This window comes from Pseudorca crassidens, chromosome X (genome assembly GCF_039906515.1).
Source record: "Pseudorca crassidens isolate mPseCra1 chromosome X, mPseCra1.hap1, whole genome shotgun sequence".
Taxonomy (NCBI): Eukaryota; Metazoa; Chordata; class Mammalia; order Artiodactyla; family Delphinidae; genus Pseudorca; species Pseudorca crassidens.
Genome location: NC_090317.1, coordinates 115,898,864 through 115,916,821, shown reverse-complemented (window position 1 = coordinate 115,916,821; position 17,958 = coordinate 115,898,864). Strand labels below are relative to the sequence as shown.

Sequence of the window (17,958 nt, the reverse complement as noted above, 5' to 3'; positions counted from 1 at the left end):
AAATTCATTAAAGCAATCTTTTTAGGACTCACACATATTTATAAAGCAAAGTATTATAAAACCTAAACACCTGCTACATGATGCATTCAAATTAAGAGCTCTGAATAAAATAGCATTGACATTGTAAAATACATGGTGCCAATATTTCCAGTTAAGTGTTTAGTGAGAATTTGCCACTAGTGAGGGAGCCAGCTCGATTTTCTCAAATGTTGTTTCTTTCTTTCATGTGCTTTTGCATGCGTATAACTGAGAGAAGAACAGTAGAAACTTAGCATCAGTTCCTTAAGATTAGACTGGCTATATTGAATTAGTGTGGAGTCACACCTGGTTCCTGGCATGAATGTTACTGACCACATAGGTAACATATAGGATAAAGAAAATCGCTAAGTACATTTCATGTCCAAGCTTTTGTTTACTTGATGTAGTCCTTTCTGTACCAATAGTAATGCCTAGCTGTCCCATGCATATCCAGTAAAAAGCAAGTCTGTAGTGAATAAAGCTGCATTTTTAAGAAGTTGAGACAGTACTTCTCATCTGCATACCTTTGGCCCAAAGCAAAGGGGTGGTTCATATACTTGTTGCTTCTTTACATGGTAGGCAGGGGAGTGTGATTTACTGGTGACTTAGTGAGTCACAACAAACCGTCCACTTTCATGCAGGAAAACGCAAAAAAGATATCTGTGTTGTCAGTAATTGATTTTGAGCTACTTAGAACTGAGAACTGTGATGATGAAAATTAACTTGAGAGATCAACTAATCCATCTCTTTTGTTCAAATAGTGTCACACAGACACTGTTATATACAGAGAAGCTTCTAACCTATTTTTGTACTCTTCTAGAATTCTTAAATGCTTTTGAATTATTGATTTAACTAGTTATATTTGTTAACTAGAATAAGTTTTAAGAATTTCCTCTCCTACGCATTTTTTGTCTCTTCTCGCTACTGGATTCCTCTGTGGCCTGTATTTTTTACCTGAAATTCCTCCATATAGGATATTTATTTAGTAGGCTTCCAAGTTAGGAGACCTCAGGGTATCTTACCAGGTTTTGTCCAGAAGATTTTTCTATTCTCTAATTCTTGAGTTGTATTTTTTTTTATGTAATGCTATCTTAAATTTTGGAATCTTCAAAGTATTTTTACTTTGCCTTCAGATTTTTATGAGAAGATCTGTATTCTTTTAAAATCATTTTTACCTTTTCTAATAAAATATTTGAGATGGTAATATAAGAAGAGATAATTTAAATGAATCTTTTGTCGGGGCTACTGGCTACAGAGTGCAAGTTATGTTACCAGGTTGATTGATTAGGTTCCTCACTAATAAACTATTTAAATTTGAGTTTCTCTGAGAAATTTTTATAATTTGTTTGTAAACAAATATTTTCTCATTAAAATCATTAATACACAAAAATGAAAAGGGCAGACACTGTTGTACTTAAGGGAAAATGCTTTAACACGGGGAAAAACTTCTGAAAATACTTTCAAGTACTTCAGAAGTATCATTTTCAGTTTAGTTGATATAAGTTATCTAGTCATTATCTAGTCATTAGAGAATATCTCTTATAAGAGGATACGTGCTGGATAAAATCTCCCAAATGTTTCACAAATAATCCATGCTCAGATGCAATATAATTTGAATAGAATGTTGTTTTATTTGTGTAAACCAAACCTTTTAACTTGAGAGACTATTGCAATTCAAATGTAGCGGTGAATATATAATATACTATGTTTTTTAAAAAACAAATCCGTGGCTCCAAAACAGTGTTCTTTTAGTAAAAATGTAAATTCTCAGCAAAGAACAATCAGATTTTTATCACTATTAAATCTTTAGTGGTAACATACATAACTTGCTATTAATGTTTATGCATCCAAATCTTCCTCTACGCCGTCCTTTTTTCTCCTCTAAGTTATTTCTTTTCTTAAATAGAAAGAATAAACCTAAATTTCATATAAACTAGCTACCCAGTGATTGTTGACTTGAAAATATAGCTAAATTCATTGTGCCATTTTCTTCCCTTTTTCATTTCCCCCAGTATTTTCTTCCATTTTGTTTCACTTGTTTCTACTACTCTGCTTGAACAGGAATAGATTATTGGTGCTAAGGAGTGGGGGTAGCGGTATTTCTTCACAGGTGGCCTGGGGGCTTGTAGTCCCATTCTGATTTCTGTCTACTCTAAGCTCTGAGCTCTAAGCAAATCGAAATATCTCCCTGTGTCTCACTTTACTTAACTGTAAAAGGAGGGGATAAATCAAACTTAGAATTTATTTGGGCCTCAGAGGCTATCTAACATTCTTTGGGTTTTATGCTTTTCTGTAAGTTAATAATACTTTTAATTTTACACATGACGGTAACGTACATGCTGCTAAGTACTTTGATCAAGGTCATCCTCTGATCAGGTTAACAACTCACAATTATCTGTTTTAAAATTAATTGTGACTTGTGAAATCTTTCCCTAAAGTTTATTTGAGGGGATCCGACAATATTTTCCTATTGCATATGGTAAAAAAAGTTTATTTGTATTTATTCATATAAATCCTTTTTGCAATAATTTATAGATAAAACATTTAGGGTGAAATAATATATATTAATAGAAATTGAAAAGTGAGACCAAGGAAAAGAAGAACAATTATACTTACCAAAAAGTCATTATGATTTCTTTAGATGTGCTTCATATTTGACTGTGAGCTAATGCAACCATGACAAAATTATAAATAAGTTTAGTTTTATAATTTGTATTATAAAAAGGAGAAAGTATATTGGTTTCCCTGAGGATGCAGAGGTTTTCCTGGTATACCATATCATAAAAGAAACTTCTTATGTGAGTCATTATGAAGAGGACACAGAAGAAAAGTTATATTGTATGTGATTTATTTTTTGCTATTTCATTTTATTGTTGGATTGTACTTATTTTCTCATTTGGGGGAAGCAGAATTTTTCCTAGTGCCTACATTCATGACTATGCATATGCTAATAGAATAGATACTCAAAAATAATTGTTGATAATAATGAATTTCACAAGTAAATGAACTTAGGTTTGGGTTAAAAAAGAAACTGCTTATGAGTCCTTATAATCTCTCTGTCTTGGGTGGCATAATTCCAAGATAGAATGCCCTCATCTTTCCATGTTCATATTAGCACTTACACATTTTCTTGTAATTTGTTTATCTGACGTTTCCCCAAATCCTCATTTGACTATGGGTTCTGCTAGGCCAGGAATCCTATCTTATTTATGTGTAACTCTTAATATTTGTTCCACTGCCTGTACATATAGTAAAGTACTCAGTAAATGTTTTAACGAATGAATAAAATATTGACTTTAAGTATATTTGTTCTCTGTCTTTTTATATTTCAGAATTATGGCTTGGAAACAGAAAATCTAAAAACCCTTTCTCACAAGTTGAATGCATCTGCCAAAAATCTACAGAATTTTATAACAGGGAGGAGAAGGAGTGGCCATTATGATGGGAGAACCAGCCGAAAATTGCCAAATGATTTTCTGACTTCGGTTGTGGATCTGATTGGAGCAGCCAAGAGTCTGCTTGCCTGGTTGGACAGGTAAAATCTTTCACGTGTTTCATAAGTTATCCTCCTCAGGCATCAGTGTGAATATAACGTTATTTCATTTTTTTCTTGTGAAAGGATTAGATAAGTACGAGGAATATTAACAAATGCCTAATTATGATTTACCACAATATAAGCATATCATCAAAGAGATACTAACTGTTTGCAAAATTTTATATCCAAGTAGCTAATCAATAATTAGTCCCTGACAGTTTCAAAATACATTTGCTGCTCTATAAAGAAAATCATTTTTGGCTGTCATAACAAGATTTATAATACTACCTTGTCTCCTGATTTTCTGTATTCTTTTCATTCATTGGTCATATTTAAGGAAGTGACCATCAGTATTCTATTTATTGTTTTAAATGGGTAATTAGACACTGACACTTTCATAGCATGCACTGTATGTCTCATTACCTTTGCTTTATTTATTATTATTATTCACATTGCACAGTCAATTTTGGATATTATAAAAACAATTTTGGTCCTTTTTTTGCTAATTTAGTTAAGTTTCATTTGTCTTGGAACACATAAAAGTTTTCATAATATAAAATGAAAAAAGTTAGATTAAAATTGTATATGTGATTAAACATTTTAATGGTAAAACATTACAACTATTTAAAAAATACTAAATAAGCTCTTTCATTTTTGAAAATTTTTTTGTAGGGGACATGTGCTGTGTTATGATGGTTAAATAATCAAATCTTAAAAAACATTTTGTCTCTTATAAGAAATTCTGATATATAGAATTTTACTAGAATTCTTTCTTGAATAAATGTCAGTAGAATTTACATACATATACATATATATATACACATATATACGCAGTGACCCTTGAACAACATGGGTTTGAACTGCATGGGTCCGCTTATATACAGAGTTTTTTCAATAAATACGCACCACGTTACTATATGAACATAATCATCCATTGGTTGAATCTGTGGATATGGAGGGCTGACTATAAAGTTACACATGACTTTTCGACTGTGGGGTTGGCACCCCTAATCCTCTCTTTGTTTGAAGTTCAACTGTATTATATTTTGGCTTTTTAAAAATATGAGACTTTATATTAAAAACAAAGTATTTGTATGTCTAAGGTAAAAGTTAAGGTAATTTTACTTAATTCTATATTGTCTAAATTTATATATATTACTAATAACATATAACATGACAATACTAAATCCAAATCTGAACACTAAGCTGTAATTATTAGCTCTGATAATTAATCGGCAGACAGCATATTTCTCTTATATTATGACATCATGAAAATTCTCATAATTGTTTAAACCACATTTATCCATTGTATGAAATAATTGCTGTTTAAACATGTAAATTCTACAAGTAGTATAATGGTCAGTAAGTAAATATATTTAAAATATGGCTTATCCTTAAGTAACGTAATATACTTGTTTCAGGAGGCTTCTCAGTAATCAGAAACTTATAGAAAATATATTTGATTTTAGTTATATCTTCTTATAACTATCACCTGTCCTATAATTGTAAATTAGCTCAGCCTTGATATTTATATTTGGTAAATTCCATTATTTTCTTTTTACACTAGTACTTGTTAAATCAGTAAATAAATAGAATGATTAGAGAATGTTTTTACTTCTTAATGGCAGGTATGGCTGTTTATAAAATCACATAATGGCTTCTAGAACACTATATAGTAGTTTCTGATTTTATTGTATTATATAATTTTTTATGGTGGCATTATTTTTATCATCTAATAAGATGTCCTTAGTAAATGCCAGTTCATCTACAAACATACATGAGCGTACACACACATACATAGTAATCCCTGCAGTCAATCAATGGTATTTTGCGTTTGTTTCATCAAAAGAGAAAATGTGACAAAAAGTCTGAAGGAAATAATTTAAATCATCTGTTTGGCTTCCATTGCTGCAAAGGTTCTCACAATGCTTATTTTGTGTTATATCATACTACCTATGGTGATCATTAAATCAAAGGCCATTTAACATTTTGATCATAAAAATAAAATATGTACTTAGAAGGAAAAGAGACAACTTTGTGATAACTTTAAAATCTTCTGCTGAGACTGTAAATTTTAAAAAGAAACTGAAGTTTATATTTTGAAGATTTTTCTCAGGAAAGTTCAGCTCCAGGCTGGCTTGTCTATAATGATTATGCTTTAACAGCTTTAGTTTTAAAAAGGAAAGAAGAAGGAGAAAAAGAATTCTTTGTCATTTTAAGGCATTTGGACTTTATGCTGAAGGCAATGGGGAGCTGTTTAGGGTCACTGTTGTGTTCAGACCTTTGAATTTTGAAGATTACTTGCGCTATAATGTTGGGAAAGATTAGGGAAAGAATAAGGCTGGAAGAAGGGAAACCAGTTAAGAGGTTGTTTCAGGAATATTTGTCCCTCATTACCTGCCCAGCACCCCCTCAGATACCAAAACCTGAGGATTCTCAAGTCCCTTATATAAAATGACAGTATTTGCATGTAACCTACGCACATCCTCCTTTATGTTTTAAATTATCTGTAGATTACTTATAATACCTAATACAGTGTAAATGCTATGTAAATAATTGCCTTGTACAACAAGTTCAAATTTTGCTTTTTTGAACTCTCTGGAATTTTTTTTCAAATATTTCAATTCGAGGTTGGTTGAATCCATGGAATGGAACCTGCCAGTATGGAGTGCCAACTGTTATCATGCTGCTGCTACTATTGGTGATTCTGATGCTACCAGCCACACTCAAAGCCAACCTAGGAGAGTTGTCTTCATTTTACAGATAGGAAAACTAGCACATACAGAGGCAGAAGTTAAGTTCAAAACCAAATAGGAAGTAAGTGGTGGAGCCAGGGTTCATTCCAGGCGCCTGACTACAGAGTTGATTCTCTCCATTGCTATTTACTGAGATGTTTAATTAGAGAAGCAGCAGTGAGGATAGAAGACTGTTAGACAGAGAGACTAAGGAAAAGGATACACCTAAGGTGAATAAGAGGTATCTGACTTGGCTGACCCAATGGATGGTGATGCCATTATCAAAACAGGAGGAACAGGTTATGGTGGAGGACAAGTGTTGAGTGTTGGCCATGATAGATAGTGAAAAGGTCTTTAGAGTATTGCTGCTCAGAAAAGATATACGGTGGATAGAGATTTGGGAATAGTTAAAATATAGGTGGTAGTTAAAGTCCTGAATGCATTAATATGGTGGTGTAAGGAGAATTTTAGAATGAATTCCTCTTATCCTGCTCTATTTGCTTTCCATAACACAAACCCTTCTAACACAGTATGTAATTTACTTATGTGTTATTATTGTTTTTGTCTGACTACTCTATATATAATGTATGCTTCTGGAGAGCATGGATTTTCATCTGCTTTGTTCACTGCTATCACAATTATCTAGAAGAGTTCCTGCCCTATAGTGGGTGCTCAATAAATTTTTCTGAGTGAATGAAGAGAACTGAGAAAAGGAATGACCTCTGCAGACCACCAAGAACTGAAGGATGATTAGAAGTTCAGCTTATGGAAAAAAATAAGAAGACATAACCAGACTCCATAGGATAGAATTAGTTGAGAGTGGTGTCACGGTAGCAAAGGGAGTAAAGAGTTTTTTGGTGGGCGGGTGGGGGGGCAGTGTTGATATTTTAGTATTATTTTATTTTTTTCCAACTTTATTGAGATATGAGTGATATATAACATTGTGTAAGTTTAAAGTGTACAACGTGATGATTTGATACACATATACATTGCAAAATGATTACCATGATAAGATTAGTTAATATAATCTATCACCTCGCATAATTACCTTTTTTGTGTATGTGGTGAGAACGTTTAAGATGGGAATAAGGGGTTTTAGGAAAAAAAAGGAAGTGGTCAGTAGAGTCAAATGCTGCTGACAGGTTAGGCACGGTAGGGCTGAAAGTGTGTAGTAAATTAGGGAATCAGGATATATGTGATCTTACCAACAACAGTTTAGTGTTTTTACTTAGAATTAATGAAAACTGGAATTCTTGGGTTGATTGTGAGTTAAAGGTAAGTGATAACTCCTCTTTGAAGAAATTTTTCTGTGAAATGGTTTGTAGTTCAGGATAGTTTTGTATAATATTAACTTCTACTTTTCATAGACTGCATCTTTTAGAGGTGTTGGAAAAGAGGAAAGGCAAATGATGAGGGGTACTTCTATATCTGGGAACTTACTTTGCTTCCTTCTCTTCCATGGATTGTATGAATATCTTAACTACTCCTTGGCTAATATAAATTTCAAAAGGTCCCAAAATCAATTTAAATGTAATAGGATTTTATCTATAACTGTGCCAAGTAAAATGTTTATGCTGTTTGTTTTCCTGACAAGTAGCCCAGACTTTTATTAGAGATTGTTAGTGGATGTGTATTTAAGTTATATTTTTATTCCTTTCAAAGAAAAAATGTTTTCTAGGTAGCAGCAAGAGCACAAGCCAACATTCCACATGCCCTCTTGTTTCAGTGTGTTCTGCAAACTACACAGGAAGCAAAACACATTAATCAATGCTAGAAAAGCCAAAAGAGCAGTATTCTCCATGACTCTGTTGTGAATCCCTGCCGAAATACATCGTGAAATAGTATAAAAGAACAAAGGGCTAAGAGAGAGTTGAGTTTCAGCTCTGCCTCTGGCCCTGGGTAACCTTGAACCTTAACCTCTGTTTTTATTTTCTTTTTAGAATAAGGATGTAAGACCTGCAGAATTTGAAGTTCTCTTCTAAGCACTAATATTCTATAAATCATTGACCTTGTTCACCAAAGCCATATGAGGAATATATTCATCTTATTTCCCTTTACATAATTTCAAAGAATAAACACTAACAAAGTTTGTTGGTGACTTGTAGAATCATGATTTAACTCCCTACCTCTTCTCTGACTAAATTTAGTTAATACCAAGTTCTAGACCAAAACTAATCTGTTTTTGTGCTTTCTTTATATAAGGTAAGAATGTATCTTGTCTTTTTTATTTTTGTTTTGAAGAACTTAGAACTTAAGTACTTAATTATAAAAGTTCCATAGAAATTATGTTGACCAAAAACTTTTAATATCTTGATTTGTCATGGTAGATTGCCTTTCATTTGGAGGGTTTAAAATGGTCACTGCAATTGAATATTGCCAAGCATTGGATCTTTAACCTTAGTTTATTCCTTTAGTGTACAATATAGTATAATTCTTTAGTTGAAAAATGAAAAATTCTCTCAGGTAACTATGGTTATTTTGATGCCAAACAACTGGCTTAATTTTTTAAAAATCTGACTTTTTGGCATTAATTTTTTTTTACATTTTGGGGAGAACTTGCATGCACAGCAATATGATGAGTTTATTGCAATTTTTATTTTATGTCACTTGAAGGGAGAAAGGAAAAGAAAGAATAGGATAAAATGTTTACTTTAGCTCCATACTGAACTAGATGCTTTTCATGTATTGACTTATTGAATTCTCACGAAGCGGGTATCATTATCCCCATTTTACATATGAAACATGAAGTAATTTGCCTGAAGTTGTTCACTAGTGTGAAAATTATAACTTGAATCTATTTTTGTTGTGATACCAAAGCCCTTCTTGTTTCTCTTTTATCATGTTCCTTTGTCATACTACGTCTCCTTTTGAATGTGGACCAGTTCTTAAGGATTTTGAGGAAGCGATTCTTAGGAATCGATTCTTAGGAATGCGGCATATATAAACATTTATTTGTACTTTGGTGTTTCTCCTCAAATGCTAAACAAGAATACCACTTTTCTTTTTCTGGCCTTGATACTTCAAATTGCTATATAGAATTTTTTTATAGAAAGTTTATTTCTCATTTTACTTTGAAGACATCAATGAGATATCTCTTAATATCATTGAAAACCTTTTGAACGTTTAAGGCAAAAGCATTAAGGTGCTAGGGAAAATGTTTACAAATCACAAAAACTGCAATTTCAGTGGAGCTTCCATTTAAGTAACATTTATTTTCAAAAATTAGCTCCTTACATTTCTTAAAGAAAATAAAATCTAAGGCTAACAGAAATCCCCTTTTTCTTCGTATTTTAAATATTGACTTGAGTGAAACAACAGACTTTCCCAGAGGAAAAGCCTCAGAGGTGAATCACAGTTGGTAGCTTTACTGTTTATTTTCAATTCATGGTTTACTTGTCTATTTTTAACCTACATCCTGCTGTTTTTCACACCTCATCTTTCTTACAATTTTATATGGCTTTTTCAAATCAATCTATACTTGGAGGTTTCCAGATCACTGTATGTACCATGTTGTACAGTAACATCATTAAAAAATATTCAAAAGTATTATGTATAGAAAAAGTTTATTTTGCTATTTATAATGAAAATTTATTATTTTCTCTCATTTTTAGCATTAATACCTATTTCTAATTGTTTCTGAAATACATTTTAAGATCATTCTGTTTTGAAAGGATCAATGAGATGTCTTTTTATATCACTGAAAACCTTTTAAATGTTTAAGGCATAAGGGTTAGTATGCCAAGGGAAAAAATGTATTCTTTGAAATCTTTTGCTTTATCTACGAAAGTGGTTGAACTAATTTCTTCTTCTATGATATGAAACTATAGGACAAAAATTATTTCTATACCAGGGAAAAATTACAGAGACAAAGAAATCTACCCCAAACACTACCAAATGCTGTGGCTCGTTGTTTGGTCTTATTTCCTCTTGTGTGCTCAGTGCTCCAACTTGGCACCTCTTGTTCCAGAAATGAGCAGTGATGTTAGCAAGGCTATTGTTCATAGAATGCCCCTCAGGCTCAGCAGTGCCAACCTGAGAAACAGTAAGGCCTTCCAGATTTCCTAATTAACTCCTTAGTTTTTCTTGTTAGCTTCTCTTGTTAGCTTCTAATTTGTTTAGGATTTCTGAACCATTAATAACCTTTCCATAAATGCTTTTGTTTGAAAAGAATGTACAACAAATAATTTTTATAGGGTCAATAACTTTTGCACTAGAAAGAAGTATAAGCATTTTATTATCCATATGATGATTTGAGGATAGTTGTGTAACTTTTAAGATCTAAGTAGGATGGTTCCTGTAATGGCCATTTATTAATGAGCCAAAGATTTTATTTATTTTTTTTTAACTTTCTGGCATCAAAAATTTTTCCTGCCATGAATTTTATTTTCTTTACGTCGAGTCAGCCACGTGTTTTTTTCTAAGTAGCCTGTGCTCTAACTTGGGGTTTCTTTAGACTGAGGAACAAATTCCTCTCTTAATTTTGTTTTGTTTTCAAGTTGATCATGTTCAGCTATTCTATAGAGATCCATTTCTTTATTTCATTAGTCATGATTGAGTGTTCATCTTTGGTAACTGACAAAGATTGGAACCTGTCAGCCTTCTTTTATTTATCATCATCCCAAACATTAAGATGTGCTTGCTAAGAATGGTTCTTGTGTGGTTGTATATGATTTGCCTTTAAAATGAAAACTTTAGGGGAATTCACTACAAGATAAAATGCATGTTTTCCTAGGTATATCTTAGATTTTTTTTCCAGTTTTTCTTGACAGTTAATCTTGAGCGAGAAGCTTGTCCCACTTGAAATATGAGTGCTCAGGAAAGTGGAAAACACACCTTAGAATTCAGTCTGCTACAGGCATTCTGTTATCAAATAGATTTTTCTTTTGGTATATTTTCAAGATCAAATGAGTCTTTTTTTAAGATTTTATGGGGAAAATCATGCTGTACTTCATCTCATCACTTTTGAATGAAGCTTTTAGATTTTATTAACAGACTTTGACCTTTGCAAAACTAGGAACCCAAGCTCTTTCTAATCATGCCAGAAGCATTTTTGAATTCTTAATTAAAATGCCAATTTTTATGCTTCAATGCAGCAAAAAAAATGGTCTTGGGGTGGTTTTTTTAAATGATGTTTTCCTAGAAGTGCTTGTATCATAACATCTTTTTAAAAATAGTTTTATTGAAGCCTAATTTACATTCTATAAAATTTATCCATTTTAAGTTTAATGAGTTTTAATAAATTTAGATATACCTATGCAATGACTTCAGATTAATTAATTACATACATTTTGTTCTAATTATCATTATTTAAATTCTTAATGACTCCTGTTTTAGTAAACTATGTTGAAAAATATACCATTTCGGAATAGGAATAAACAGTAGTGGAAGACAGCGCATAATAGACTGCAATACATAGAATCATTTAGAAAACAATATGTTCAAACCCCTGGAAAAAGAAAGGGTCATTTGATAAGTGGAATTGGGGTACTTGATTAAGCCTTTGGAGAATAAATAATGATAGAACACTACCTGTTCACTAAAGTAATTTTAGGCCTATCATTTATTTAAGAGGGAAAAATAAATCCATAAGAAAACTGGAGAAAATATAGACAAAAAATGATTTCTAGATGTAGACTTATTAAGTATTTTAAAATATGGAATAAAATGCAAAGAAATATGCTGTTTGACTACATAAAATTGAAAAACATGACTATGTATAAGACAGATGACAAACGGGGGAAAATACTTGCTACAAACAGTTATGAGAAGCAGGGGGTTAATGTGTACTATGTGAATATTACATTTAAATTAAAAACGAAGAACACCAAAATGCAACAGATGAGCCTATAGACAATTCAAAAAACAAGAAACAGAAACTGCTAAGATGTATATACCACACAATAATTTCAAAGTACTTGAAGCAAAAAATGACAGAACTAAAAGAAGAAATAGACAGATCCACAATTACAATTGGATACCTCATCTCCTCTCTCAAAACAGAAAGTAAGGATTAGAAGAGCTGAACAACACCAGATAACAAGATATACTTGACATTTTGAGAGCATTTCATCCAACAACAGTAGAATACAAATTCTTTTCAAGTGCCCATGGAACATTCATGAAGGTACACCATATCTGCATCATAAAACAAACTTCAACACATTTAAAATAGTTTAAATCAGTTAGAATCTCTTCTTTAACCATAACGGAGTCAAACTAGAAATCAAACAACACACTTCATGGATAAAAGAGGAAATCTCAAGGGAAATAAAAAGAAATACATTGAACAGAATGAAAATTAGAGCAAGTCATAGTTTTTGAGGCACGCAGCTAAAGCAATTCTGAAAGGAAAATTTGTAAGCACTGAATGCTTATATCAGAACAAAAGCAAGGTCTCAAATCAATTATCTAAGCTCTCATCTCAAGAAAGTAGAAAAATAATTGCTAACCAACAAGCATGGGCATAAAGTTTTAGTTAAGCAAGATGAAAAAGTTCTAGAGATCTGCTGTAGAACACTGTACCTATAATTAATAGTATCGTCTTTTACAGTTAAATTTTTGTTAAGAGGTTAGATCTCATGCTAAGTATTCTTAAAAAAATAAAATTAAAGAAAAAAGAAAGTAGAAAATAAGCCCAAAGGAGCAAAAGGGAGCAAATAGTAATGATAAATGAACAGAAATCAATGAAACTGAAAACGGGACCACACTATGTTGAGAAGTCAATCAAAATTAAACGGATAATAAAGGAATACTACAAATAATTCTTTATACATACATTTGACAGCTTAGATGAAATGAACCAATTCCTTCAAAAACACAAAAACTACCAAAACTTACCCAAGATGAAATAGATTCTCTGAATAATCCTGTAACTATTAAAGAAATTGAATTGTACTTAGAAACTCTTTGGAGTAGGGGAAAAAAGGTCCAGGCCTAGATGATGTCACTGGTGAATTCTATGTTTAAAGAAAAAATAACACCAATTCTACACAGTCTATTTCAGAAAATAGACATAGAGGTAATCCATCCCATCTCATTTTATGGTACAATCATTATCCTGATTCCAATACCCGGCAAAGATAGTACAAACTTACATGTTATAATCCTCCACGAAATATTGGCAATCCAAGTCCAACCACATATAAATAGAACTGTGCACCTTGACTAAGTGGGATTCATTCTAGGCAAGCAAGGCTGCTTCAGTACTTGAAAATAAATCAATATAGTCTACCATGTTAATGTGCTGTAGAATAAAAATCATATAATCATATCAGTTAATGTAAAAAAAAAGCATTCAGTAGAATCCTATACCCGATCATGAGAAAAATTCTCAGCAAAGTAGGAATAGAGTAGTAATATCTCAACTTGATATGAAGCATATATAAAAAGCAACAGCTGACCTTGTACTGTGAAAGACAATGCTTTCCTCCTAAGATTGGGAATAAGGCAAGGCTGTCCACGCTCATCCCTCCTGTTATATCCAATACAGTAGGCCAGAAAAGGAAGTAAAAGGTCTAGAGATTAGAAAGGAAAAATTAAAACTTTTCCTATTTGCAGATAATATATGTCTGTGTGTAGAATATTCCAAGATAGCTACAAAACATCTTTTTGAACTAGTAAGTGAATTTGACAAGGTTGTAGAATATGAAGTCTACACAGAAAAATTTATCACATTCTTGTATACTAGCAATGTACAGTTGGAAACAAAAAGTAAAAACATGGTATAATTTACAGTTGCTCTAGAATTAATGAGATGCCTACATATAAATTTGGCAAAATATCTACAGGATTTGTATGTGAAAACTATAAAACACTGATGTATAAAATCAAACAAGACCTAAATAAATGGAGAGACATACTGTGTTCATGGATTGGAAGACTCAACTTAGTAAAGATGTCAATTCTTAAATCTTCCTGTAGGTTTAATAAAATTCACATAAAAATTACAGCAGGATTTTTTTATAGCCACAGACAGTATGATTCTAAAATTTGTATTAAAAAATAAAGGGACCATAATACTTCATCAATTTTGAAGTTTTTTAATACTATTTTAAGTATATAACTTCAGTAATCAAAACTGGTATTGGTGGCAAGATAGACACAGAGTCCAGAACTTTATGCATATGGTTAGCCAGTTTTTGACAAAGGAGCAAAAGCAATTCAGTGGAGAATGGTTAGTTTTTCAACAAATGGTGTTGGAACACTTGGATAGGCAGAGGGAAAAAAGTGAACCTCGACCCAAACCTCACACCTTATACAAAAATTGAGTTAAAAATGGGTCATAGATCTAAAAGTAAAATAAAAAACTTTTAGAAGAAAACTTGAGTTAGAGTCAGGTGAAGATTTCTTAGATGTAAGGCTAAAGGTACAATCCAGAAAAGAAATTATCGATAAATTTGACCTCATTAAAATAAAAAACTTTTGACCTGCTAAAGATTCTGTTGAAGGATGGAAAGAGAAGCCATAGACTGAGAAGAAATTTTACAGGTTACCTATTCAACAAAGGACTTGCATACAGAAAATACTGAGAAGTCTCTAAACTCAATAGTAATGCCAAAAATCTAAATAAAGAATGGGCAAAGGGCTTGAGCAGACATTTCACTAAAGATTATATATGGATAGCAAATATGCACAAGTCAGCACAACCAGTTAGAAAATTATTAGGGAAATATAGTTAACGATTAAATATAGATAATATATAGATAGAGCAAATACATATAACTTTGGGGAAATGCAAGTTAAATCTGTGATAAGCCTCTACATAGCTATTAGAATGGCCAAAATACATAAGTGAAAAATACGTTTTTTAAAAAATGTAACCAATAAAGGGCCTCTCCTGTGGACCTCTGTGACAATGGGAGGTGCTTGAGTTGTAGAGTTTTCTAGAAGAGAGACAAATTCAGTTTGTAACCAGGAAGCAGTCTTATATAATCATTTATAGTAAATTGCCTTAAGAGTTATCAGTAGAGAGATCCAAAGCACTAAAGTTCTAGTAATCTGACTAAATATTTACCCCCATACCTTCTTTTCTATTTGTGATTTTGTTTTCTTTAAACTGGGCCTCCCAAATCATATAAGCTTTGGCCCCACAAAAACCTGACTGGCATTCTTAGACAAGAGAGAGGATAAGGACTAATGGAAAGGCACTGAATTCATTTGGTGGCAAAACACTTGCTTGGGAAGACTGCTGCTGTCTATAACATTCTTGAAAATATAAACCTCATACCAATATATATTATTTACATGCCAAGTTGTTTGAAAAGGGATGTGAAGTGATGTAAGTAATTGATTTGGTACAAATAAAAACCTACTTAAGTTCATAGAGTAGGTAGGTATATTAGTGTTTAACTCTGGGCTGTGGAGTCTGGAGTCAGACTTCCTGGGTTTGAATACTAGCTCCACCATTTACTAGTTTTCACTTAACCTTTCTCTGCCTCACATTTCTTATATGTAAAATGGGAATGATAATAGTGCCTGTCTTATAAGAGTTGTGAAAATTAGTTGGTACATGTAAAGCATTTAGAAAAGTAACTGGCATATAGTTAAGTCCTCGGTAGGTGATAGCTGTCATTAGACTAGCTCTGAATTGTGACTATTTCAAGAAGCCACTGGACTCAAAATCTTACTTTCATTTGAAAATAAACTAAAATGTCTTTGCTAAAGCATGCCTTTTTGGTGTTGTTTTATTTTAGATGTAGTGAAAAGACCTCGTAAGAAGTACAAAAGAACTTTTAAATATTAAGCACTAAAAAAAGAGAAATTTGATGGAAAGCAAACATTTTTCTTGAATTCTCTTCCAAGCATTTCCCTCGATTTTCTTCCTTAAATATGTTCCGAATATTGTTTATCACTATGTAAACTTCAGAACAATTCATTTCATATTACTCAAAATCTTATTTTAGGCTATTGTATTTGGGGAACTTTCAAAAGCTGTTCCTATTAATCACCGTTTTCCTTTTTTCTTTATAGATCACCATTTGCTGCTGTCACAGACTATTCAGTTACAAGGAATAATGTCATACAGCTCTGCTTGGAATTAACAACAATCGTGCAACAGGTATTAGCTGGAAATTTTTCTTCAGTTAATTTATTAGCTATCTCATATTCTAACAATGAGAAGTACTTGTATTTACCAAGAGATTATAAAATACTGGTTTGGGATTTTTCTCATTCAAAGACAAATGGTTCAAAAGAAACCAAATACATAATTCATTGGAAAACTGTGCATATAGCCCAGTAAACAAGAGTTTTATTTATCAGCAGATGTAAAAGTGATCTGAACCTCCAGAGACAGCTTTATAATAAATAAGTAGGTTACTCTCACACTTTTAGTGGGGATGACTAAACTGTATGGCCTTTCACAAAATTAAATTAATACATTTGAATAACAATCTGAGACTTTTGCTCTAAGACACCATTAGTTCCTTATTAGTACGACTATAGTTTCATTTATATAGGTATACATACAAACAAATATACATAATAGCCTTTAATTATCACCTTAATCATTTAAATGATCTATTTACATGACCCAGTTTTTTTTACTTTGAATATTATTTAAGCCAGGGACTCCAAATCAAACGTGTTCAGTAGTGCAGCAGCTGATATAAATGTCCTGGCATAACATGGAGAAGTGGTAGAGGAGTGAATTGACTAGTACATATCCTGCAAAAATTTGTTTAAATCTAATAATAAAACACATCTGAGAGGTGTGAGGCTAGCGACCACCACTCTGTGTAAGCCTCATGTCAACCTATTGCTGCTACTGCTGGTACTTTCTCAGGGTGCCATTTTTTGTTAAACTATCCAGTGATGCAGAAATAGGGAAAGCAGAGGATAAAATGTGATGATGCAGAAGATTATTGGGGAAATTCATGATTTAATTTATCCTTCTACTCCCTGTCCTTTATGACGAGGGATAATTTTCTTATATTGCCTGTATTTTCTCAAATAAGAAAAATTTTTAATACAATCTTAAATGTTTCAGTATAGTTTCTGTTGTACCGTATAGATTTTATTAGCACCATTTCTGTGAAACTGCAGGTTTATAGAAAGGAGAGTAAGTTTATGACTTTTAATTGTGGAATACAGCAGACATTCATCAGGATTATATCACAGCAGTAAGAAAGTAACTCACTGCTGTTAGTCACAAACATGGATGAAGATGATAAACATTTTATCAGCCTTGAAATGCTGTTGTCTCACTACATGTCTTCATATTTGTTATCAGTAAATTTTATTTCTGAATGTCAAAGATTTCAACTGGATATTAGGGAGAAGAGTGGCATTTTAGGGCAAAGGTCAGCAAACGTTTTCTGTGAAAGGCCAAATTTTAAGTATGTAAGGTTTTGTAGGCTTTAATGATATAGGCTATATGATGTTTGATCCAAGTATTCAGCTGCAAAAGCAGCCGCAGACAATGTGTAAGTGAAATCAATGGACATGGTGATGTGCCAATAAAACTTGTTTTACAAAAACAAGCAGCAGGTTGAATTTAGCCCTGGGCCACAGTTTGCTGACTCATGTTCTAGGGCTATGCTAGTCCAGTGTGGTTCGTGGGCCAGTAGCATTATCATCACACAGAAACTTGTTAGAAATTCAGATTCTTGGCACACACTCCAAATGTACTGTGGGGAGTGCCCAGGAATCTGCATGCTTACTAGTTTTCCA

The 17,958-nt window shown here is 32.4% G+C and overlaps 1 protein-coding gene across 6 annotated transcripts in view; it reads left to right on the top strand.

The window, feature by feature from the left end:
- Positions 1-17,958, top strand: part of CNKSR2 (connector enhancer of kinase suppressor of Ras 2) — a 258,125-nt gene that overhangs the window by 57,907 nt on the left and 182,260 nt on the right. For all 6 annotated transcript variants that reach the window (XM_067724238.1, XM_067724242.1, XM_067724241.1 and 3 more), the window contains exons 3-4: positions 3,351-3,553; positions 16,258-16,345. In XM_067724238.1, coding sequence (XP_067580339.1) covers positions 3,351-3,553; positions 16,258-16,345 — 291 coding nt within the window. The remainder of the gene's footprint in view (positions 1-3,350; positions 3,554-16,257; positions 16,346-17,958) is intronic.